Below are 26,629 nucleotides of genomic sequence, written 5' to 3'. Positions count from 1 at the left end.
TCCATATGAAACTGTTTGCAATAAAGCAACATTCTATCGGCCGTTATACGTCGGAAGAGTACCGCTCTAACGTATCAATTCACTATTCAGTGCACGGCGCGACCAATTTGTGGTTAATATTCACGCGATATGCTTCCCTATCACGAGCGGCACACGCTTTGGCCAAGCATTTCTGAGCGCTTGATCGAAACAAACCGCATCACCGCATAAACAGCCGAAGAACGGGGGGAACGCTTCATTACGATCCGATCGCTAAATCAGGTTCCAGCAATGCTGGGCGTATTTTTTTTTATTAGTACGAGTGTCATTAATGGTGACGTTTTTGTGCACAAACAAATTACACGCCGTCCGCTTCCGATGACCCCGCGGCAGGCGAAGCCATTCCCAGACAGGGAGCGCTTAATGTTACAGAACATGAAGAGAGAGGGAAGAAAAAAAAACAATAACCATCTAATGGTAAAAAAATGGATAATGGACAATAAAACCGTCCCCTCCCGTTTCGCTAGACGAATGCGTTATTCATGCCAATCATTCACTTCGGTAGAAGGTAAAAGGATCAAACGCAGGAAAACCGCAACCGAGCGAAAGACAGTTAGTGGTGAAAGTGAAAATATAAAGAAACTGATGGCGATTCACAAATCACAAAGCGCTTTCGACGCCCTTGACACGGGGCAGAAGCGAAGTAATTTCGAGCAAAAGTATAGCTCCAACCATAAAAAAGAACTCCCCCGCGTAACGATTACTGCCATTGGGTGGGAGTGAGGTTTTTTTTCTCTCCCACTCCTTCCCAGACTATCTTTACTATCGCCAACACCTTTTTGGATGCATTCGGCCCTATCCTTTCTTCCCAAAACAGGGTTATTTCTTTTTGTTTCCCTTTTTTTAGTTGGTTCACTGAACAAACAAAGCCTCCGATGACAGTTTCAATTATCCGAACAATTAATTTGCTGTCGTAAACATAAAAAAGAAATTATGTTTATTTTATGCTCCGGTAATGTAGTACTACCTTTTTATGCTTCATTACTTTCCCTTTTTTATTTGGGTGGTAAAGCGCCCGCAGTAGGTTCTGCCGCCGCCGAGTGAGATTGAGAATCGTTAACGAAACTCTTCCCTCTCCCCCTCCTACCCTCTGTTAGGTTAATACGACTCTGAAATAAGTGGTACTTAAATTGTTTGATGATCAACTTATCGTACACAACAATCGAACAATCGTTATAAAAGAAAATTATTGCTTCCTACAAATATTTTACTTCATAAGTATAAATATTATTCAATGAATATTTAACTTTAGTGAAAATCTCCGTATAGGTTATCTCAAGAGTAAAAAAATGTAAATTAATCGTAATTGTAGCTAAAAAAGAACACTTTTTGTATATAATAACACCTTTTATGTAGAAACTTACTCACTAACAACACGTTTTATAGAACAAATCATCATAAAAACATCTTTCTAATGTACGAAGCAAAAAAACTCAACTCACACAACATTGAAATTAGGGCCAATAATAAGCTTAAAACTCTCCCTTTTCTAGGTCAGACCAACGAACTACACTTACAGAATGAATAAAATTACATCAAACACGTACATCGAACCATGTTTCCCACATTCCTAAAAAAAACCATTCACATTGGCTCGGCAACAATTCGTCATTCGTTCGTTGACGGAAGCGTTCTTGCTCGGCTCTGACAAATGACAACAGTACACACAGAACCAGAACACAGAAAACAAGCTCCAAAAAACAGCACAAAACATGTTCACACACACACACACACACACACACACACACACACACACACACACAGCGATGAATCAACTAAACGGAGATGCCCAGTTGCGAGCTGAGCTCCATCCATCAGGCCGCGATGGAAAACATCGCTCCAAATGCAAAGCATAATCACTCGTTCATCAGCGCACACAAACGGTGGCGCGAACAGCGCTCAAAACATGTTTCACGAGCTTGTTAATTTATTGGTGCCAAAAAAATACATCCAAAACAACAACAACAACAACAAGACACCTTTTGCATGACTTCCCGTTAGCTACGGGCGTCCTTGCTAAACAGGGAAACCATTCGCAGCGGTGTGTAATCAAATGCAAGGATATATAATTTATTTCTGCCCAAAATAGCAGTGCTCTCACGACGAAAATGGCTTTCGGGTTGGTTTTCGCGATCGAACCATTCTCAACGAGTGTGATCTGAGGTAGAAAGAATGAGTACGAAAAACAGACCTTTTAACACCACCGTGTTTGTTTGAGGTGTTTTTGGGTGGTTGTTTCTTACAAAAGCAAACACGCACACCACTATTTACACTGTTTGGTGAAAGATTTTGCCACCAGTCGCCGACCACTTCTCGCCTAGCTGGGCCCCGGATATTTGCCATAATTTGCCACTACCGGCTTCCTTCGGAAGTCCGACCGGCCCATCCAAACTGGTCGCTTCCGGGTGTGAAAGGAAGTGAGAGTGGCCCAGGTTTCTAATGATATCTATTTAACATAATGTTTAGAAGCTTTTTATTCATGAACTGTCCGCGGTCCGGTTAGTTGGGCGAACATTTTTCGGCACTCACGCTGGTCGGTTTCCTTCCCCCCAAACTTTTTGGCCCCACCTTTTTAAGTGACTAGAGGGATATTTAGTAACCTTCCACCATATTTTCGGGTGTGCTTTGTTCACACCAAAAAGGCCAGTATTTTTTTTTTTTGTGTCCTGACAAATCGCGACCAACTTGCCGTGGCAGGGGTTTCCTCTGTTGCTTTTCAACCCGTTCCAGCTGACTGACCACTGGTGCTGGTGAAATGCAATTATTCTGTAATTTGAGACACCCAAAACGCCGTACGAGTCTTTGCATGGTGTTGCTTTTACCGAAACGATAGTTTTGTAAATTCGAGAAAAAAAACGCGAAAGCAAATACAACAACACGTACAGTAGAAAAAAAGCAAGCTAGAATTTCAATTTTCGGGACTTTCGTGCTTCCGGGGCTGGTCAGAAATTCGCTTATTTGACCGCGTTAGCGTTCCCCTAACACAAAACAAAACCCAGCACCATAAATTTCTTCACCTCCGGGCGGGAATGCTGCCATCGATATGCAACTTTCCGCTTCTTTGCATTGTTGTCTTCTCTCTTTTTTTGCTATAAACTTCACCACGACTATTACTTTTCTCCTGCTTTATATTCATTTGACTTTCTTTCGTGTTTTGAGAGCTTTTTTGGGACGTTGTTTCTGTTTCAATTTCAATTGCATCCTTCCGCTGGTAGGTCTATATCAATGCATCTTCCCCGGTTGTCTCGGGAAGCCGGGTTTGCCTTTGCCAGCGCGGTCCAATTATTTTGATTTATCCGTAAATGCATCGCACCACCGCAGGACGCTGAGATATTTATTTATTGAGTGCAACTTTACTACTGGCCTGGCCATCGCACGGTGATGGTATCGGACGAAGGGACAGTTCGGATAAATTATCACACCCAGCTACGGGAAGCGTATTTATGTCTCTCACTCGCTGTCTTTCTCCCTTCAGTACAATAATGAACTTCCTTGTGCAAATAAAGCATTTCCCTTGTGATGGAAAACCGTGCAAGAAAAGGTGCCGTCCATACATTTTATCCTGTACTGTACTGTAAACCGTTTCCGCTTTTGTCCTGCTATGGGTGGAGCCACTATTTTTGGTACAGTAATTATCCTAAAGATAGGTTTTTATTTCCATTCTATGCACATTTGCATAAACTCCACTTGTTGAAAATAATTCATCCGCTCCATTCCTCTACATCCCTTGAGGAAAACAAAATACCATTTTCCCCCAATAGGCAGAATTCAAAGAGAAAGAACGATTACCACAAAAACGGAAAGAAAAAAAACACCTCCAAAAAGCAATAATCCAAACCGGTAAGTAAAGAGTCAAAGCGGTATGCAAATTAACCACCGAAAATTTTTCAACAGCTTTCCACGCGCGCGAAAAACGGAAAGCCAAATACACACACACTAACAACCCTCACGACCATCAGGGCCAAGTCTTTCATCTGTACGAGGAAGAACGAGCGCTCCAGGGATCTAGTAAGTGTGTCCCGTAGACTTCCCGTGGCTTCCGTTCCGTTGGTGGAGGGAGCACCAATTTATTTCCTCGATATTCGACATTTTGTTCATTCTTTATTCCTGTAAACCCTTTTTCCGCCGCCAGCCCCCCCCCCCCCCCCCCCCCGTTAAAAGCCGTACCCCGGCTCTGCACTGGTCACTGTTGAAGGTCTATCCTTACCACCAAAGCTAAACAAAAAAAACCACCTACAAACAACAGTCAACAGTCATTGCTTACAGCGGGGTGAGATGTTTTTTCCTTCCTTTCTCTTTCGTGTGATCCTGTGTATTTCTGAGGTTCACTTCTTTTTTGCCTCCTCCACGGCTTCCGGGCGGCATCTTTCCAAATCCCGAAACCGGCTACCAAGTGCGCGAGAATGCAAATAAATAAAGGTGCTAACAGCCCGGCCTGACCGGAAAGTGGAGTTTACACCATCCACAAAACGCTACATCGGCCTGTCCTCGCTCGCTCGGTTGTAGGCCGATTATGGGTCTTACAAGTTCGGGGGAAAGGTGTCCCCCGAACGGAAGCATTATGGGAGCGTGTCACACCATTCTTCCTTTCCAGCTGGGAAGGGTGTCCGGGTTCGGGACACAACAGATACTTCACACCGATGGCACACCGTCCTGAGTGGAGAGAAAAAAACAAAGCAAGTCCCGTCCACTGAAGTTGAATATTTATTCAAAAGGTCATACTTCCGCTTTCACACGTAAAGCGGTGCGAGGACTGGGAATCGGGTATCAGGCTTCTTTTTTTGCGCTGTGTCTTCCATGCTAGGTCTTTCTCCGTAGATCGTTTGTTTACAGATGACCTAAGCTTGGAGCCGTCGACGTCGTCAACTGCCTCTCGAACGCGTGCGTGTGTATAACGACAGTTCGAAACTCCCAACCCTTACTCCTGATATGCTGTATGCTCCAACCGGACTGACTATTTGCTTTGTACCGATTTTGAATTTTTTATTTTCAATTTTTCTTCCCTCCTCCCCGCACTTACACAGTACGATTTGTGAAAGTGTTTACAACATCTAAAGAACACCCGGAAGCACATTTACAACAATGCCCGAGCGAGAGAGAGAAAAAAAATCTCAACGCAAGCCACGCGTCCCCGTTAGCGCGCCTTTCTTCAAAGGTTGCCGTTGCCGGTGTCAACGTGTTCTATCTGGATTTTTCCCTCCCGTAGCGCTTCCCTTTTAAACCTCCCGCACCAAGCAAGCGGTGAAGTCCGAGTGCATATATTTATTGGCACCAAAACAAACCCGGTTCGGTCCGGCATTCCTGGCTTGCTTGCTGCTGCTGTCGTCCGACCTGAATATCAAACACGCTGGGACGGGGACGGTAGTTAAGACGGGTAGCATATTTTTCCTTTTCATTTGCATGTCATTTAGCAATCGCTCTTGAAGCGTACATATCAAGTTTGCATGGGAGGTCATCCTTTTCCCTGGGATTTTTAGCTTTTTTTTTTTGCTTTGTTTTGGACAGCACACACATTCACATATCTTTGCGGGAAGGTTCGTGCGTGAATGGTGCAAATTAGCATGCATCACACGGTAAAGTGAGCGACACTTGTGTGCTGAAAGTGGCCCCTCCGGATAGTCAAGTGGCTGATGTGTGTCCTACATGGCTTTTTATGGCTGATAAATTGATGTTATTGCTCTGTGTTACGAGAGGCTACGAGAAGGGTTTTTGACAATGGACTACTATTACTACTACTTGCGTTAGGTGAACAAAGAGCTGTGTTGAACGTCAGAGTCCTTCGATCGTTTCACATACCTGCAGACAAAAAAAAACGGAAATATATAATAAAATTGATTGAAATAAATGATAACGTGTACATTAAACAAAAATAACGCCATTGTACATAGAAATAAAGCTAGTTGAAATCCAAATTTGTTCAAAAATCTGAACGATAAATTAAGCAAAAGTTATACAACTCTAGCTGAGTGGTGCTTGTCTCTGTACTAAAACAAATCAGGACGACCCTCAACTGGGTCACTGTAATCCCATGTGTAACGCAAAAACAAAACACTAAACCCCGATGACCTCGCACACAACGTGCGCATTGGTGTTGCAAATCAAATTTATCACCTAAACTGCCCACAAATAGATAGGTGAGATTAATTTATAGCCTAGGCAATAATTTTTCAAATCACACCAACGGTTAACCGCCCAAAAGCGGACGAGGCACGCAAACCACCAGGAGCCAGTGGGAGAAGGTGGTGTGGGAAGGACCACTGTGGCTTCGCTTCCATGTACAGTTTTTTTGCTCGTTTTTTTTTTTGCAAACCTTTTCCCTAACATTTGCCGTCACATAATCCAAACGGTGTTTGGCGTGTAGGTTTCCGCTTTTTTCCCCCTGCAATTTCAAAAGAATCTACACGCTTACTTTAAGTTCTATAAAAAAGCGATACAGCCCTACTTGCCCATTGTAGTAAACAAAAGCTCGTTTGCGAAATGGAGCCAAACGAAACGGGGTTTAGTTTTATTTTCACTTTGCTGCACAGCGCCGGTAAACCCCGTAAGCAAATGCTTGTCCACAATTCGAATCGGTTTCCAATTATCCGTCGATGGAGCACCATTAGAAAGTGCAGCCCGTTTTCCAGCTGGTTTCACTCAAACCCCGAACCGATTGAGACACCTTCAATAAAATGTATCAACACCAGGTTTCGGCCAACTGGCGCACCTGGATTCAGAGTTCAGCACCGTTCAACCACACCGAAACGGGGGTTTTTAGGCAGCGTAGCCTGGGAACCGAAGTGCTATGTCGGGGAGGGAGGTGAAATAAATAATCAAACGAGCCGCTGGAATTGCTTTCCGATAAATTGGCTTTTTCTCGTTATAAATATTCCACACGCGCGAGAGCCACACACCGACACGCACGCATACTCCTGCCGAGGGTGAAGTGGTGCCGATTTTGGTGCAGCGGGACGCCCGGCTCGAATGTGTCGAAAAATTCAAAAACCACCCCAACCACCAACAGCGCTCTTGCGAGCGTTTGCAGCGATTCGCATCAGCTTGTGGCTGCGGTGACAAAGTGCCACCCGTAAGCATGCCATGAGCCGGGGTGCTTGCCGCCCCAAAACCCGGAACACACCCGGATGAAGGCCAGACCAACCGCCTCTTTGCACGAAACCGCCTCCCGGTGCATCTCGAACGCTGTTGCGTGGGTCACAACACTCGCACACACACACACGGGCAGTGGAAATTAATCATTTTCATAATTCAATGCTGATTACATCTATTCATTTTAATAACTCATCCCGTGCCATCGAATGCCGGGGCAGTCTTTGGGGCAGCCATTATTTGCAGCCCTAGCGTTGCCAATGCCCTTGCGTTAACACTACGAACCTTGTTGCCAGAACGCCGGGACTTCCCGTCCGCTGGACCGGGTGTGGAACCAGAAACATGACCCCACGTGCGTGCCGGTTGCGCCATGGTTGGTCAATGTTTGTTTATTTGCACGATGCTGGGTGTTGTTGCCGTGCGTTGCCGTTTTTAATGATTTTTTGCTGTTGTGCCACTATTTTCCCCTCTCCCCCATACCCTGAGCACACACGTATGTATGTGTGTGTGTGTTTGGTAGCATGTCCATGATTCTAGTCCATAAATTTACTTCCTTCCGGACGTTGCGTTCGGTTGTCGAAACGTCGATGGTGGCAGTATGGTGCTGACCTTTTTCCCTTCTCACTTCATTTTCCCTGCCACTGTTGACCACCGGCTCGACATCAATTTTATTGTTACCGATTATGATTTATTAAGCTATCAAGGCACGTCGTCACTTGATTCGTCCGAGCCCGACTCTCGAACCCGACCAAGCCCTTGCTGGGCCGGGGACGACTATATTTTACACTCATTTTACAGTCACCAACAAACGGGCTAGGGGTCGAAACGGTCACTCTCAATACGGTACCGCCGAATGGGTACGATCGAAAATGATTTCAGCCTGGCCAGGTCACGCCGATAATGAAGAACGCCTTGCCCGCTCCTTTTGCTGACTATTCATTTCCCGGGTGATTGTTGCAGTTTTAGGAACGGCGAAAGCGTTGAAGCCTCTGCCCAAGGGACGAATTAGTTGAGGCGCTTTCCAAGAGATACTTTTGTACGACATCTTACCTTTTATATCCATTGACAAACTACTATGCTGGTTTTGGAACGGAACAGCTATCACTCAATAAACGGAATGCTTAAAAGCTGAAGGTACATAGACAGTCTGGTGACATCTTCTCCCCAGAGATACGGACAAAATTCACAAAAACTCTCACTGGAGCAGTTGTTGTCAATAAAAAATGGCTACAATTTATTGCCTCAATCACGCGCTATTTGATCGTTTAACCTCTCAGGAGATCAATTATTGTACTTTAAAGAGTTTACACATCATGTACTACTTCTTCTCTTATTTTTTTTAAAGTTTGTATATAAAATCCCATGAAAATTTGTCTCTACAAATCAATTTCGCTCATTAATCCTTGCTACAAAATCACCAAAAACCCTTTTCAAGAAAATTTATGTTAAAATTGCCAATTGAAACGCTTACCCTTCAATTGAAATGCCAAAAACAATTTCCATTTAAACAGAAGCTCAATCAAACGGCACCAATAGCTGCCCAGCACAGCCCCGCAGGTCTCCCAATTTGTTGCACATGCACACCACAGCAAAGCGATCACACCCACTTAACTCTGACAAGACGTTTTACCCAGCAGACATTGTTGGACAACAACCAAAAAAAAAACCTACAATAAACGATAAGAGCCATCTTTCCAAATGGGTGAAGTCTAATTTGACACCCAAAATGCAAAACCCAAACAACATTACATTCCAAATCAAAACAGAAGGGTGAAACGATTGACTGAGCAGCAAAAACCACACGAACTAGCTAAGAATCGCGCTCAGCTGCTGAAGACGCTTACAAGCAAACGTGGGCAAGGTTACACACTTCACAAAAAGGGGGTAAGAAAGTTTCACCCCCTTTTTGCTACCAATTTTCATTCGAATTTTTTGCCTCCTTTTTCTGCACTTCGTCGTGGCAGTGTTCACTCATCGTTCAACTATGCTGCCACTTTCGTTAAAGAGGTATAGAGCAAAACAAACAGCAAAAAATCATAATAATGCATAAACGAAATGGTTACACGAAACCAGGCACCATGTAATGCAATCGTAGGAAATTCGCCCGAAATGCTTACCCAAAGCCACGCCACGGGATGAGATACCAGGGGGGCGGTAAGTGAACGCACACGCCACCAAACAAGAACCCTTTCACACACATACAAACATTCCCCGGCGGAGGAATGTTATCGGGTTTTGCCGAGAAAAAGGGAAAAATAATGCACGACTGCTTTTTCCTTGCAGGAGCGTGTTTTCATTCATTGTAGTTTCTTTTTTTTTGGAGGGCTCTTTCGGAGCAAAACCTCGGGAGCAGTGTCACGCTGGCAGCACCACGATTCCACATTTGAGATTGTTCGATTGTTCCGAGGCACAAGGTTGATATCGCGGAGAGGTAGCAGGGAATGAAGCAGCAAGGCAAGGAACGTAAATAGTCACACATCAATTTTTGAAAACGTCTTATTTATGCAATTCCAATTTGCCACCTTTCATTTGCGCTGTATGCTTATCGAGTGGGAAAACATTTCGTTTCGGTTCGGAGGCGGGCATCAGTGAGCGACAAAAAAATGAAAAAGAATCATTCATGTACATGATATGATGTTTCTTTTCTTTCTGCAACTCAAAGAAACTATTCCAGATAATGTAAAAATAACCATTTTTGTATTACAATCTTGACCGAGGAGAGGAGAGAGAAACTCACATACTCGCCAGACCCTTCGAATGTATATCATTATCACAGTGTTGTTTTTGGAAAAGTTAATACACTTTCACCGAAAACAAAAACCGACCCAGCAGATACAATCGTATCTCCTGCTTTGACCAGCCACCTTTTCACAGCTGCCCGGGTAAGTGGTAACACATTTGCCTAATGTAATTATTTCCAACACCAGACCACTATTTTGTCTACCACCATTCAGCGTTCGCGCTCAAGGCAAGGCTGGGTATGGTGTTTTAATTAAACATTTACCCAAAATGAACTGGCATGGTATTCATAGCGCCATCTGGACGTACATCATGGGTAATTTAATACACTAAATGTGGTATAGTTACAATTGAAGAACTATGTTAAATGAATATTCAGCTCCAATGAAAGTAACAATTCTTGATGGATAAATTAAACATATGCTGATGTAAATAATACCACTTGAGAAAAATCTAATCTTTACCACATGAAAACTAAACTTCCTTCATTTAGTAAACCGAATCTACAAAATAGTTTCACCAGCTCAACACGTTTCTATGCCATTTAGATTTTTGCTACTTTGCTAATGACCACCGACCATATATTCACTACGTATTAAACCGTAAAAACCCCAATGCGAATAGAAGGAAATAGCCAAAGCGAAACACAGCCCCAACCATCTTCCGACACCACCACCACACGCTGGCACAAAACGCTAGCCGGCAGACAGGAACATTCTGTTAACAAATTACATTTATGAAATTAATTACTTTTTATCTAGATGAAAATATAGATCCAGCCGGCAGACCCCGACTGACTTCCCGCGGTTGGGGGTGTTTTACTCTCCCACCGAAACCGATGTTTTTGTTAGTGTTTTAGTGTGAAGAGTGTAGAGCGTAGTATAAAACACCAAAATGGTTCACTTTATTCAGCTTTGCGCTTCTAGATAGCCCACAAACTGGCGCGAGTCGCAAAAAAAACTACGGATATGATATCGAAAAGGCTCCACACTGTCAAGCTTTCACTGTCTTTATGGCTGCCACGAGGCTTTTGGCTAGAAAAAAACAAATAGAAGACAAAATAGTGTCTGTACAAAGAATGGCCCAGTAGTTCTTCGGGAAAGAAGTTTGATGCGAAGCACTTTATTTTGATGTCTCATCATCGTTACAGGAATCAGCTCAACTTGATGGTTGAAAAATTACAACTCACTTTAATGATTTGACTTTTTGTGTCTAGAAAAGTTTATCTATAGAAGCCATTCCAGCAATTTCTACACCAATAAAACGTTTGCTGCTTATGATGGCTTTCACAATGCTGGAAATTTTTTCCAAAAGCTCAAAGTTCACTTCAAATTTCCTTAACATAGTTTACCTTCTAAGTCATCAGCGCCATCAAACAGCTGAAATGTAACAAGTCAGCTGGCAGCGATGGTCTGGTGGCCGAACTGTTCAAGATGGGTCCGGAGAGGCTTGCCGTCATCATGCATCGGCTGATTGTTAGGATTTGGGATCAGGAAGAACTACCGGACGAGTGGAAACTGGGTGTCATACACCCAGTGTACAAAAAGGGCGACAGGCTGGACTGTGCTAACTTCCGGGCCATCACAGTCCTGAATGCTGCCTACAAGATCCTGTCCCGAATACTCTTCTGCAGACTTTCGCCTCTTGCTACAGATTTCGTCGGCAGCTATCAAGCTGGATTTGTTGGAGGCAAATCAACTACCGACCAAATCTTTACTCTACGGCAAATCCTCCAGAAATGCCGAGAGCACCAGATCCCTACGCACCACCTGTTCATCGACTTCAAGGCGGCATACGATACCATAGATCGGACCGAACTATGGAACACCATGCAGCAGCACGGATTCCCTGGGAAGCTGGTACGACTGTTGCGGGCCACTATGGACGGGGTGCAGTGCAAGGTGAGAGTGACAAACATGCTGTCAGAAGCGTTCGAATCTCACCGGGGTCTGAGGCAAGGGGATGGACTCTCCTGTTTGCTGTTCAACATCGCTCTGGAAGGTGTCATGCGAAGCGCGGGCTTCGACATCCGGGGCACGATTTTCACCCGAACTCTCCAATTCCTTGGCTTCGCGGATGACATCGACATCATCGGGCGAACATCTGCGGCGGTGTGCGAGGCGTACACCCGACTGAAACGCGAAGCCGCTAGGATTGGATTGAGGATCAATGCGACGAAGACAAAGTACCTGCTTGCCGGGGGCTCTGACCGTGATAGAGCCCGACTCGGAAGCAGAGTATCAGTTGACGGCGACGATCTCGAGGTGGTAGAGGAGTTCTGCTACCTTGGCACGATCGTAACTTCGGACAACAACGTAAGCAGCGAAATCCGAAGGCGCATTGTTCAGGGAAATCGTGCCTACTACGGGCTCCACAAACTCCTGCGATCCAGAAGACTCCAGCAACACACGAAATGCGCGATATATCGCACACTGATACGTCCGGTGGTCCTCTACGGGTACGAGTCCTGGACTTTACTGACGGAGGACGCCAATGCACTCGCCATTTTCGAACGGCGGGTGCTAAGGACTATCTTTGGCGGTGTGTGCGAGCACGGCGTGTGGAGAAGGAGGATGAACCACGAGCTAGCTGAGCTGTTTGGCGGTGCAGACATCCTGACGGTCATCAAAGCCGGAAGGATACGCTGGCTGGGGCACGTGATGAGGATGCCGGACTCATGCCCCACCAGGAAGGTGCTCGTCAGCGACCCGTTCGGCACGAGGCGTAGAGGAGCACAGCGAGCTCGCTGGCTGGATCAGGTGGAGTCGCACCTGTCGGAAATCGGATGCAACCGTGGTTGGAGGACTGCAGCCCAGGACCGAGTTTCCTGGAAACGAATTGGCGACCTGGCCATGTCTACGAGACGTGCTCATTGAGCAGGCCAAGAAGAAGAAGAAGAAGTTTACCTTCTAGAAGTCCCTTTCGCCTAAGTTTAATCTTATCGTTTCCTTTTATACGCCCACCCTTTGCCTTTATATCCCTTTCGAGCAAGCCAGTTTAAGATTTTATTGCTTCCCCTATTTCCCGTGTAGTCCCGCGCGAGAACAGCCAGCCGGGACGATCTGCATCCCAAGTGCAAAAGGTGTCACTTTCGAAATAAAACCCGGGTGTGTGGATTTGACCGGGCGAAAACCCCCCACGTTGACAGCGCGCATTTGCCACGTCCATTTGAAAGCCAGTTTAACGATCGCACCGAGCGACGTATCTTGCTGCCGATCCCGAACCGACACGTGCTTCACGGAAGTGGATATTTCACAAATATATAAACCTACTTACGGTTCGGTTGTAGTTTTTATTGCTTTTACTTTTATATTTACGGCTGGGCAACAACGACGACGACGACGACGTTTGTTCGCCCGAAACAGCTGCACCTTCGGGCAGTGCTCTGAAGGCGTCGTGAAAGTGCTTCGAAACGGTTGGGAAAGACAGTCACTAGCAAAAAGGCATTCTTCAGCAGTCGAATAGTGTCAACGGGATGGAAAGAGCTTTCTTGAGATCAAGCGATGTATCCCGTTGGTTACCCTCCAACTGTAATATCGATTACATTTACGGTAATGCAAATTGAGAAACGGAAACAGAGAAAGAGAGGAAACATATCGATGCAAACGGCTGCATCTCGTAAGCCTGGTTGACATCTAATTCAAAGCTTCTTTTTGCAGGATAGCAGAAAGAAACGAAACGATTTTAAATATCGATTAGATTGCTTCTGAAGAACACTTCCCTTACAACAGCTATTTAAAGCCCGTACAAAAGGATAAATGTGTGCAGGAAAACCTTAAAAAAACCTACTTGTGGAGGAGTTTCTGCATGAGAAAGACACTTCTTTTCACCATCGGCGTAGAGTGAAACCGAGCGAATGGTAACACAAGCAGAACCAGCACAACCTTCCAACACCGGTGACATTTATTGGCTGCATATGTGTCGACGGCGTCCAAGTAATGGCCACCGTGACTTTTCGTCATACAGTGAAGGAGCTCCCTGTCAGCCTGCCTTAGAACCTTTGTAGAATGCAATGCAATCGGAAAGATTGTTCGTTTTAGCAAACCCAGCTAGACACCGCTAGTTGCTGGATGGTTGTAAAAAGTGTAGCTTTAGTTGGTTTCTTTACGTAGGTTATAACACTCTTATAGCATAGGTACGAAACAGAACTCGAAACTCTTTTATGTTCAAACTGGGAACCGAAAATCAGTGCTGGCAGTTTACTTCACTTCGCTCTGGCCATCCCCATCCTGTCGGTTGCAATCGTGTGCAGTAAAGAATCTGACCATCATCACATTAACCTCACATTCCCAGCTCATCAAACATTCATTTTGAAGCGAATAGGTGTCTCGGAGCTGTGAAAAGAACTATGAATAAAAAACGCATTTTATGCTAGTTTGTAGACCAGCTTAACAAAGGTTTTGTGGTATGAAATCGTTATCAATGAGATGTACGTTGTAGAAAAGTAAAGTCTCAGTTGCATTAAGTTATCACTCTCTAAATATTTAACTGAACTATATGTTTACATATTCAACAATAAAACAGTCCACCCGTTTGATAGAATAACAACCAAAACGTAGAGAAAATTGCAAAATTGAAGTGAATTTCTTTTAAAGGTCTAAGAAGGAACTCTCTCAACTAAACGCGATACTCTAACGTAGCAATTCGGTTAGCTAAAACGAAAAACAAAAGTTTCACCCAACAGTTGAAGCTTCCAGCAAAGGGAAACTGAAAACTGTTAAAAAAGTTAAACCCACTGGCGTGCATTTGCGTTCAACTGTCCGTGGGCTGACTCGCATTCATTACTTTACAAATTGCTATTTTTCATCAATCCTCACCTTAAAAACTGTGCCACTGGAGGTCGAAAGCAGCAGAAAATAGAAACGCCAATCGTTGTGCAACAAAGTTTACTTGGTTACAGTGAAAAAAAACCCTCCGTAAACTTATCCGACAGTAGCAAAAACATGTCCTCGCACACACACACACACAAACATTCCAGTGTGTGTCTTTGTGAAAAATTTAAGTTTTCCAACCCACACCACCGTTTGGAGGGGATTCCAATGTACGATCCCATGGATTATGACGGCTTGGCGGCATAATCGAACCGACCAAACGGGAATGGATGGGAGAAGCAGAATGAAGGCAAAAACAGGTTGACTTTTCACTTACAATACCAAGCGTAGTTAGGCAGTGGTGGTTCGTTACAGAATGGAAAAACGGGGGAAAGAGCGAAGCTTCCCGATCGAAGCAGGAAGTCGAACTGGCAAGTTCCGGGCCAAACGAGTTCAACTTTCTGTTTCTTTGGACTTTTCGCTAAAGGAAAGTTTTCCCCAGATGCCCTCCTCTTCCCTTCAGCTCTGCTCTGCGTTACCACCAAACGTAGGGATTTGTTTGTTCTTTCGCTTTCCTTATCCATGGATTTCTTTGTTTTGTGCTCTTACCGCTTTCCTCACTCAATTCAATATGCAACTTGCAGCAAACGAGCTGCCTCTATTGTGGAGCCAGTTTTGGGGCTTCAACAAGAACAAAAAAAACGCTCGTCCGTAATTGATTGTTTGATGTGTGCCCGTTAGCTCGTTGGCACTCGAAGTAAAACATTTGCAGTGCAAAAAAAGCCTTCTCCGTAATCATAACGTACGCCAATGTAGGTTAGCAATGACTCGCGATCGCGAAAGAGATTGGAAATCTTTAAGCGCTGCAAACGCTTACGGCTACTTACTTGCATTCAGTGGCATACTGGAGGTCATGTTGAGCCCGTGCAACCGGGGATGGCCCGCGTGCATGCCGAGGTAGTGCCGCGTCAGCATATGGTGCGGATGAGGCGGATGTGCATGGGCGGCGGCCGGATGATGCGCCTGCGATTGCTGCGGGTGCATCGTGTGCATCGGAGGTAACGGTGGAGGTATCGGTGGTTGATGATGACCAGCTGCTGAGCCGCCACCCTGCTGCTGCTGCTGGGGATGGTGGGAGTGTGAGGACATTTGTGCACCGGGTTGCTGCTGTTGATGCTGTTGCTGCTGTTGCTGCTGCTGCTGCTGCTGCTGCTGCAGGCTGTTCATGGTGGGGCCACCGTGGGCCGGCTGCGGCGGATAAAGCATACCGTGCCCGGCCAGCGGATGGTACATCCCGGGCCGGGCTTGGTGATGCGGTGGTAGATGCCGGTAGCCGGCCATCATGGAAACCGGTGCGTGGTCCAGCTTTCCGGTGTTGACGGGGTGCGCTGTTGGGGTTAGTTGTCGAGGCAGCTAACCGATATGTTTGGTGAGTGTGCTCACCGGGGTTGAATTTTGTTTTATAGTTTATATAGTTTCCCGCTTCGGTTTTTCTAAACCATTCTCTTAACGAGCGCTTAGGCAGCTTCACTGATGCTACGCTCTATTAATAAGCGCTTAAGCAGCTTTCTTTTTGCTTTTATCAACCTTTATACTTATTGTTTTTGGAAGGCTTGTCACGCGCTTCGTAACCACTCAATCGCTGCCGGTTAACCACTAGCTGGCGGACATTAATTCTCGCATTGGCTCAATGCGCCCTTATCCGCCGCCCCGGTAACCGTCAATAAATCATACATTTTTCCAAACCTCTTCCACTCACTCCAAACACCAAACATTTAGCATTTTCATTCCTTGTTTTTCTTCCCACGGGAGGGATTACGGTTTGTTTTTGAAACGGGATTTCGTTCCCGTTTTTTTTTTCTATTTCACGTCACGTACGCACCCACCACCACTGGCGGGCTTAATGTAGCACGATTATCGTTAATATTACTTTACTATTGTTATTAATATGTACGCTGTTCATCCATTTGCTTCGCGCGCATAAATTATCCACTCACATTGTCTTCGGACATAATGTCATTATGTTAAAAAATGTGTTAAAGGGTCCCCGCTCGTGTCGCTTTTCCACCGTCCCTTTGTGTTGTGCCCACTCGGTGCTAATAATTATGTTATTATGTCGACCCAATGTCGGCCCCACTACGTGCATACGTGCAACGGGTGCCCGCTGCGGGTGCAGGTCCACCGCACCGGATTTGGGAATGGGCTGAGCGCGCAATGCTCGACCGTTGTGTGACACGCGTGTGACACTAAGCCGCACGTGATATTTGTTTGAACTGTGCTGAACGAACTAGCGTGGTATGTGTTTTATGCGTTTTTTATTTGCCTCTTCAAACCGCTCGCGTGTTAGGTTTCAAGTTAAAGGAGCATTCTTTTTACATAATTCACTTCACAGAATGCATTACCGTGTTGGCCCAGGTGCGTTCACTTGGCTAAAAAACACTTTTTTCACTTCACTTCACGCAACGATGTTGTCACACTTTGACGTTTCAATTATCAAATCTCGCCGTGCGCTATCGTGCATCATTTCTATTGTACCTTTTATTGCTTCTTTTGATATTTTCTTCACTTGCTGATTTTTTTTTCAATTTTTTCCTCCCACAGACCACAAATCACTCTCGCTCACTGTGAGGATTGACTCCTTCAACACCGGTCTCAGGTGCACTCACTGTTGATTTATGATGATTTTACCGTTTTATCGCTCAATCTAACATAATCTAAAATGGAAGTACGTTTAATTGCTGTCGAGTTTACTAAGTTATTGGGCGCGGCTTACGTTTGAGTTGTTTCGCTACCGTTTTTTTGCTGTTGCGCCCATTAGCAGTAGCAATGGTCCTTGCTAGTTGAAATTGAGTTTGAGCCATTGCCGGTGCTAATGGGCTGTCGGTCGGTCGGTCGTTCGCATACACGCTTTCCCTCGCACACACGTACGTGGTTAAGGATCGATCACGAAAGCTTCAACCAATGCTTCACACAATGGCAATCCCGTGCCCCTTCTCCACCTACCCACACGTACACGCACACACACACATATGCCTCACGCGGTCTTAAAACGGTTAGGATATTTAATTACAAGTCATGCAAGGACCGGCGTCGCACGTGAACGTACCGTCGCGCATTTGTCGTTGGCCGCTTGAAAACTCCAACATAAACCGCATGGAGCATGCGGGGGGACGGGTTGGTGTCGCATGCAAGATGGTTTCAAGGTTTCTCCTCACACCGAGCGTACAACAAAAAAGAAATGCGGGGTAACAAACCGGATAAGATAATGTCAAGCACCGGGGCCAGCTCACAGTCGTTAAGCGCTTTGATGCTTTGAATCCGGTTCAATCTAATCTGCCCGCTTCGCCTGCACGCTTCTCGATAAAGGGGACTGAAAAAGGTGTGATTTATTAGACGCAGATTGTGATAAGTTTCCAGTTCTGCTTGATTCCATCAGCGCGAACGATTAGAATCATATTTCTACCACGTGTCACTCGTGTCAACGATAATACCACGGGGTTTGATCGACTTGATCATCTTATCGATTTGAACTGAACAATTATGCGTTTGATTATGTGTGTGTTTGTTTGTTCCAAAATGCCCGCACTGTTTGAACCATGCTCAAGTGGCGCAGTTTCAACTCAATTGTCCCCTCTTGCTCGATTATACAAATGACCTACAGCCAATCGTAAAATACAAACGACTTTGCACACTTCTAACCCGTTCGCTCAAAGACACGTACCAAATTTGGTTGCCCATTTCATAAATATCTAAAATTTCGGCAGTCGTATACAACCTCATTATCTGACACGCCGGATAAAACTAAAGCTCTCACACACACACACATACAATCACAAGCGCCCCTCGTTTATTTGGTTTCGCGCAAAAAAAATTATCACCGAGGTTAAAAATGTATAATCGACGGCTCGGTTGACCAATTCGATTTCCACGGCAAAGAGAGTTGCAAAACAAAAAACATCCTCTTTTTATCACATCGCGTAACTGGCTAACCCTCTCCGCTTCTCTGGTTGGGGTACCATCTTTACGCGTTTGTCACGTAATGGACTTAAATAAACGCTTTTTTCGGTTTTGGTTAAGTTTGTATTTTATTTCATTTACGCATGATGCTTTTGCACACCCCTTTTCCGTATGCGAAAATCACCAAATACATACACATTCACCAACACGAACACGACGGCAGATGATCCTTATTTATTTTAACAATTTCCTTCCCTGCCCTACTTTCCTGCTACTCATCCCTTTTCGAAACGGCGTGAAAATTATCACCAACCGTAGCTTTTCCTGCCACCGCCAAGATTGCCTAAAATCGTAATATACGCACAAACACAGGCATACATTTATTACGCTACACTTTACTGGTGTTAATATTTTCTCCTGCCCTGCCTTTTTTATGTTTTGTTTGCTGTTTGGCTTCCACCTTTTTTTATTTCATCTCTTCGCAACGCATCACTCACGGCACGGGAAGGGGCGGCGATATTGCCGGCTGCGCTTTTACTGCCATTTTTCAATGGCTTTGATTTGCCTTCAGACACCTGCTGCTTGAACTGCAGCCTGCAAGTTGCTGAATTGCCCACTTTCGTCTGTTTTATGCCGTGCGAGTTAACTTGTCTCGTAAAAAGTACGGACCCACACTCACACACACACATACGCTTGCACATAAACGGCTCTGGATGATGGGTGAAATAAAATTTCCCAAATGTACACAAACATGGTTTATTTGGAGGAAAGTGAAAGCTCCACACTCGATTAGCTGCCTGTCCGCTTTATACGCTTTGCTACACACAAACCGGGCGCACACATGATTGGCGTCCTTCCGCAGCAACTCATTTGCGAGTTCAATTAAAAATTTCATATAGTAAAACGTACGGGCGCTTGTTCAAACAAGCAAAGACTACACACACAAAAAAGCATATCAATAAATGGTAAAGGCATGTTTTATGTGGTGTTGATCAGCTGGGTAAAGCATGCTTTAGCGATCCCCTTTACACAAACAAGCTATAATTTTTCACACTTCCCACTCACTATCAGTACACCCAGTGCGGGTCCCAGTGGATACTAGCAAAGGGATGCAAAAAACAAGGACAACACGACAAGTGTCCATGCAACCAGACCGCACTTCACCCCTACACGAACCAGCGTCATCAGCATCATTTGGTGCGATGAACCCCCGTTTCTTGGCGTACTCTAGTCTATTTTATTTATCGAAAAATACTACACTTCTTCCAACTCTCTCATGCCCATCCGGCTTTTATTAGCGCTCAAATTTTATTGCTCTATTTACACGCTTTCTACGATCCTTTGCGATGTTTCATCACAGAGTACTCACACACTCTGGAACACTGGGAGCACAGCAGAGCAGAAAATAGAAAGCAAATGATCGGTTTCACACCACCGCCGCGGCGGGTGACTTGTGTGAATCAAACGGGTCATTGAAAACGAACCCCCCGTCCGTCAGTCTTTTTGCACAGCAAACACACTGAAGAACAAAAACCCACACGACGGTTTTATTTCATGTTTGACTTTCGATTTCGGTCAATGCAAAAAAATCGACCCCCAATCGTTGGTTTTTGCTTGGGATTTCACTATCGAAATCGAATTCATTTGCACCCGACCCATATTTACGATCAAATCTGAGCTGGGTGGGAAAGCATGCATGGGGGGAAGATTTTGGAGACAGTTTTATTTTTACGACGCCACTAGACACCATCACACCACCGGCCAAACGTCCCATATGGTCTGGTAAATGTGCTTTCTTCCGTTCCTTTCCTGTGAGAAACAGCACAGTGAAATCGACTCATCGAGAAGTTGACACGGGGAAAGGGGTTTGCTGCTCACTTCACACCATTTTTATCGATTTTGCACTAGTTTTTCCTCCTTCATCCCGTTGCCCCTTAGCTTCGCATAAAGTCGTGTGGTTTATGCCCCAAGAATTGACCCGAGCCCCCGGCACTAACTCTTGATTTTGTCTGCTCGATTTTCTGTCGTTTGGCCACACTTTTTCCAATGCCACGTCTGGGGATGACATTTTTATTGCAGCTTGAATGTTGTGCACCAAACGCCACTATCGAAGAAAATCTTCACCCAATCTCAAGTGGCGGGCTTTTCTCTTCTAACAATCCAATAACATTCACATTTGTGGTTTAATTAATTTACGATTCCGATCATTTGAATCGTTTGATTGCAAAAGCAAAAAGAACATTTTCATTTTTGAAAGCCAAACCACAAACAACTCACTTGAACGGTCGCACACTCGCTTAACACGGCGGAATAAAATAAAACGAAACACGACGGTGGTGCAAAAATCACTGCACGCCCAAAATCCCACTACACCTCGGGAGACCGCACGATGGCCTCTGGCAGAGCATCAGACGATTACGATTACACGCGGACACCCAAACAAAGCCGCACAGGGATGGATGAGGATGTGCACAATGAGGTGCGAACCATTCGCCCATGGAGCAGGGCAATCATTTGAGGAGCCAATGATAAAAGGTAACTATCATAATGGCAATTAAATTGTGTAAATATTTACTTCGATTGTTTGAAAAAGTATGACATATATTTCATATTGTTCTTTCATAATTGTATGCTTTCATTATTTAAAAACTAAAATGAAATTATTGTTAAAGTAACAGATTATTGATTGAAAAAAGCTTCTATAATGTTATCAGTGATTTTAATTATTATTTTCTAATATGAATACTTATTATTAACAAAATCATTTAACTTCATTCCACGCTTTCCTAACTGTAATTAGCTCAACGGCCCCGTACCGAACTGGCTATGTGTTTGTTGCATCCTCACCATACCTATAGTACCTGGTCTTATCTGTCTTATCATGGCGTGTATCTAGCTTAAATCCAAACCTCAATCGGCAAGGGTGGCCACGAGTCACGATAAAAACCTCGCGATGCGCCAGCCCAGGGTTTTGACAAACCATGTCCTAGGGAGGGAAGGGTGTACGGTAGGTTGGCCAGCACCCCCTAGGGTGGCGATAGGTTTACGCTACTTCCGATTCAGTTCAGTAGCAGCAGCAGCAGCAGAGAGTACAATACGAATAAAAACCCCCGAAAAACGCACACATACACACAAACAATCGCGCAAACGTTTCGGGGCATCGCGTGCAGAAAGACGCGTACATTTAAAAGCAAGCAAATTGCTTTAAAATAAATCTAATCTATTTATCTGCTCCATTAGTGGAGGCCAGCGCAAGGTTGCAAAACTTCATCAGTTTTAATTTAATTTTGATTAGTTTTTTATCCATTTTTTTCTTCTTTTTTTTGCTCGTTCACATCAGCAAACAAGATAACATAATTTGGTAATTGACACAGACACCTAGCGCCTTGGGCAAGATAAAGGTAAAATGCTTCATTTTTATACCATGCCTGTATCTGTCTCACGAGTTTCCTCCACATGTTTTCACTGTTTAATGTATCTGTATGCGTGCTTATTATCTCTTGTGCGATAACAACAGTATCTCATTCAGTAGGAGAAGGCTGAAGAAATATGCCAAATATGAATAACGCGGACACATAAGTGCTGTGCTGTCCGATACGCACATGTCAGCCGTATGTTTATATCGTACCGGGGAAGCCGTTATGGGAAAAGATAAAAAAACACCATTAGCACTGTAATTAAACTTATTTCTGAGACGCAATACTGGCCCCGGTGAAGGATGATGAAACAATTCAACATAATGCCAAGGTCAATGGGCTCACTTATACATTAGCGTATTATTTCGTCAATTCTTACGATAAGGAATGTGATAAGTAGTTTAGTTACGGTTAACATTGGTTCCTTTTTTAAATTATTTAAGTGAACAAGTCATTCATAGTAAAAACAAACGTTTTACTCACACTCTTGCATCACTCACTACAAATCCAAATTCACCCACAGTAAGAGACCATTACTCATCGTCATACTGCGCCGACAAAATGAGACACAGCGCACGTACAAACAATAACAAACACCTTTAAGCCCTCCTGTCCGACTGACAGATAAGCCTGGTTACATGCTTTTTTGCCACGATTGTTAAACAATCGCTACAACCCCCCGGGACAGCAGCCAGCCGTACTTAATCATCCAATAGGTAGGTTCACTGCCCGCCATCCGCCGAAAGTCGTGCCATTTTCCCACAAGGAGGGACTGTCGAGCGGAATAGTACAAAAGAAAAATGCAATCGAAAAGCCAAGTGCACTCCATTACGCAACAATTTGGACAAGCAACATAATCTGCTTGCTTTATTTCATAACTCATCGTTTCCTCCCGCGCCGACAATGTGTACAGACACACACACACACACAGACATCACGTAGCAAAAGAATGGGAACGAGGCTCCCCCGGAAAAAAGCTCCATAAGAAAATAATGACACCGAAAACGGGAGGATGAACATTCGATGTCCTTCTCGCCAAGCCAAGCAAACAACAACACAGCACACACGTATGACGGTGTGTGTGTTTGTGTGTGTGGATGTGTGCAGCAGGCAATGATAAATATTTATCAACAACTATTTTGATTCATGCACTGAGCCCGTATGATAAATGTCACTTGGCAATAAGTACCTCGAAATAATGGCCCATCATTTATCAGGCCAGCGCCGTGTAGCGCGCCGTGTGTCCGGTAGCGGCATCGCTGGGATTTTATTTTGCTTTCGCCGCTTTCCCCTTACGGTCCGAACCGGCTATTCCAAGCAAACTGCCGGGAACGGGGCAATAGTGTTTAAGTAACTCGAAACTGCCCAAACGACCGTTGGTCCGGTTGCAAGGCTGGCAAACGCTTTAAGGCCCTCCATTTTCGATAAATACAGACATGTGTCAACGGGCGACATACCATTACATACCCGGGAAATGGAAACGGATGCTTGCGATTGGCTTCTGCCCGGTCGATGCATTTCCTCCGCGCAAAGAAAAGCGCCCGGGAAAGACTTTATTGAAAAAGTTTTTTTGATCTATGGTGCATGGTGCGGCTGCTCCCAAAAACCGTTGGCAAAACCGGAACGGTACAATATTTTGTCCATTAACATATTCCCGGGCACGGTTTCGGAAGCCTGGATGGGCTGGGAAGGTTGGGCGCAGTGAAATGGCAGTAATCAATTATCACCCGCAATCTGGCGTGCGTTTTACCCATCGCCCAAAACCCAACAGCACGACCGGTCGCGTCTCTTGGGAAGCTGGGTACGACCACGGCAACGGAATGCCGAAAACAACAAACCACGTCTCATCAGGCGAGTCACCCAACCTAGGCGAGGGTCATCATCGTTATCGGTATTATCAACACCCACTCTCGAACGCCCACTCCAAAAACGGTGACATCGTTTATCAGACCAGCGGTGGTTGTTCGGAATGTGTGAGCGTGTGTGTGTGTGTGTAGGTGTGTATGTGTAGGATGTGGGAAAGGCGACCGACACCAAGCTACTTGTTGGACCGATAAACGATCCCTCGGAGCAGAGATAAATGGCAGTCAATTTGTCACATCAGCTGCTTCTGGCGCTGGCTGCCGGGTGAAAGTGTTGGTGAACGGTTGGAAAACAATGAAATCTGCGAAGCGAAAGTTGACACATTACGTCCTTTTTGGGTGTAATCTTGGGAACTCTACCACATGGGAAATTGTGGGGTGAGTCAAATTATTACTAGAGTCGAATTTATTCTTATTAATTCAATGAAAGACACAAGATTGAAGGAAACCATTTTGAGATTTGTTGTCTGAAATTAAAATGTTTATGAATCTTCCGTGAGCTATTAGAAGACTGCTGAAGACGAGTTTCTTCAGAAGGCAAATGCGATCTTCAAGTTGCTTGAAGTTTAAATTTTCTGTCACATTAGTTCTTTAATGATTTGACAACAATATCTTGTGTATTCTACTCCATAAAACCCTCAAATTTAAGCGTCTATCCAACTCCTCCGACATCTGTACCTTCCTAACCGGTAATTCGATCATAGATGTCCTCGTTTTCACGTATCATCACACTCCCAAATACACACATTTCATCCTTAAGCCTCAATATGTCATGCATTAGAACCGACGTTTCGATAACTAAACCCAACCCGTTGGACCCAACCATTAGGACCCGAGGACATCCTAACAGTGAGTGCATGAAACAAAGCAAAAAGCCACGGTTTAATAAAAAAACAGGACACAACTCATCCATTCCGACGTACCGCGAAAGCGCCACACAGCAGGAAATGCCATTGGCGAGGACTTTATTTTAGCCACACGGTGCTCGGTTTTTGCCTGCCACGCTGCCATTTCCGAGCCACATGTTAAACCGCGAAATGTGCAAATGTGACGCATGTTTTGGCAAAAACTTACGCCCTCCTCCGAAAACCCACGTCCACGAAATAGTCAACTCGCACTGGAGGTTTGCCTGGCTTGCTATCATACAGGTTTCAATCAAGTGCCCACACTGACACACGTGGCATGTCCTCGCCGTGTCTGTGTCGTAATTTTTCGCAACATTCGACACACAGTGGTAGACGTCCACCACAGTGGAGTGGAAGTGAGGATGTCAATGGAGTGGAAGTGAGGATGTCTGAGAGGGGTGGAAGTGAGGATGTCAAGCAAGGGATAGGTTTTAAAAATCACTCCCAAAAAAAAAGAACTAACCACGGTTTAGAATAACCGTTTGTGCATTGGGTTTTGTTTTGGGAACACCCCATTCTGTTTACATGTGATTATGATTTGGTGTCACATAACCCGCCACACTGTTTGACCCTCCGTGTACTTCACAGCTATGGCTTTTCACCCGAATTGTTTTGACTGTTTAATATTAATCACATTTTTCGGCTTTCATATCTCACCAACGTTCCCTTTTCCTCTTATCCGCTAAACGCTAAATTATAATTTGGAATGTTGGAATGTGTTATGGCTCTTTTCCCCTCTCAATTCTGGTTTTCTCTATCTCTCTTTTTTCCAATTTTCGGGTGCTTCATTTCCTAATTTTATCCCACACAAACGATCCCATTCAGCATTGGCCCGTCAGCCCGAACACTACTGACGTTTTACCGATCTGCCTCTCCCTATACCCAGCATACCTTGGTCACGGCAGAGAGCGGGTATATATGGTGGCATGTGCAAAACTGCCATACGTCGTCGACGTCACGGTCGTCGCCGTCGTTGGCCATCGCGCCATACCTCAGGACATTTGGGGATGTGGCAGACATCAATGGCATAGGCGCGATCTGGCACAACCGGTTGTCGGGTTGGTTTGTTGTGCATTTTTTCGTGCATGCATGCATTTCCACACAATCAACCCGGCCCAGAAGCCGCCCACTAACACATTTCCGGCACCCGCACCCGCTCTCCCCCAATCTCCTAAAACCATTGATATGTCAACACATGTCGGTGTTCTTCGTTTCCGGTCCTCCGGATACAACTCCGACACCTCACGCGTCACGACTTGCGAGCGATGCGTTCTAGTGATGGAAAATGGTTCTGTCGTGTTTGCTCTCTCTCTCCCTCTCTCATGTGGGAGGAGGGCAGACATCAATTTTGGATTTTGGAATTGGAAAAAAATCCTTTCCTTTCCATAATCTTCCCAACCCACCTCCAACAACTAGCAACCCATCCATTTTATTGGATTTGCAACCATTCCGTGCCCAATAGCGGGCCATGTCTTATAGGTTTTGCGTTGTTGGTCTAACCTCCATCGAGCGGTGGAATTAAAAAGTATATGTCCGAGCGTACGTTTGTGTCTGTGCACATTTGCACATCGATCAAAACTAAAGCGCCCAGCGCCGGCAAAAAAGCAAGTCCCAGATATTGGGATCGTGCCAACAACAAACAACAAAAAACCCTCCTGGCACACCCATATTCGTGTGCATCTTATATCGAGCGCCTTTCGATTTGCGCCTTCCACCAGCTTGAAAGGCGACCGACGTACTGGATTTTCCTCAATCAAAACATACCACACACACACACACACGTGGTGGTTCAAAACAATTGCAAAACCCCCAAA

At 45.0% G+C, this 26,629-nt stretch overlaps 1 protein-coding gene across 12 annotated transcripts in view; it reads right to left on the bottom strand.

Moving 5' to 3' along the window:
* LOC1269973 (uncharacterized) overlaps window positions 1-26,629 on the bottom strand; it is a 178,764-nt gene that overhangs the window by 57,383 nt on the left and 94,752 nt on the right. Inside the window, exons 1-2 of one of the 12 annotated variants that reach the window (XM_061648146.1) lie at window positions 20,910-21,294; window positions 15,563-17,389 (exon numbers count right to left, since the gene is read on the bottom strand). The exons of 10 other annotated variants lie outside the window; for them this stretch is intronic. In XM_061648146.1, the coding sequence (XP_061504130.1) occupies window positions 15,563-16,019 (457 nt within the window). In that variant the 5' untranslated portion in view covers window positions 16,020-17,389; window positions 20,910-21,294. Of the gene's footprint in view, window positions 1-15,562; window positions 17,390-20,909; window positions 21,295-26,629 lie in introns of those variants that run through there. One more of the 12 variants, XM_061648145.1, reaches the window with a different exon arrangement.

This window comes from Anopheles gambiae, chromosome 2 (assembly GCF_943734735.2).
Source record: "Anopheles gambiae chromosome 2, idAnoGambNW_F1_1, whole genome shotgun sequence".
In the NCBI taxonomy this organism is placed as follows: Eukaryota; Metazoa; Arthropoda; class Insecta; order Diptera; family Culicidae; genus Anopheles; species Anopheles gambiae.
Note: the sequence above shows the minus strand (reverse complement) of the source record. Positions and strands in the feature narration are given on the sequence as shown.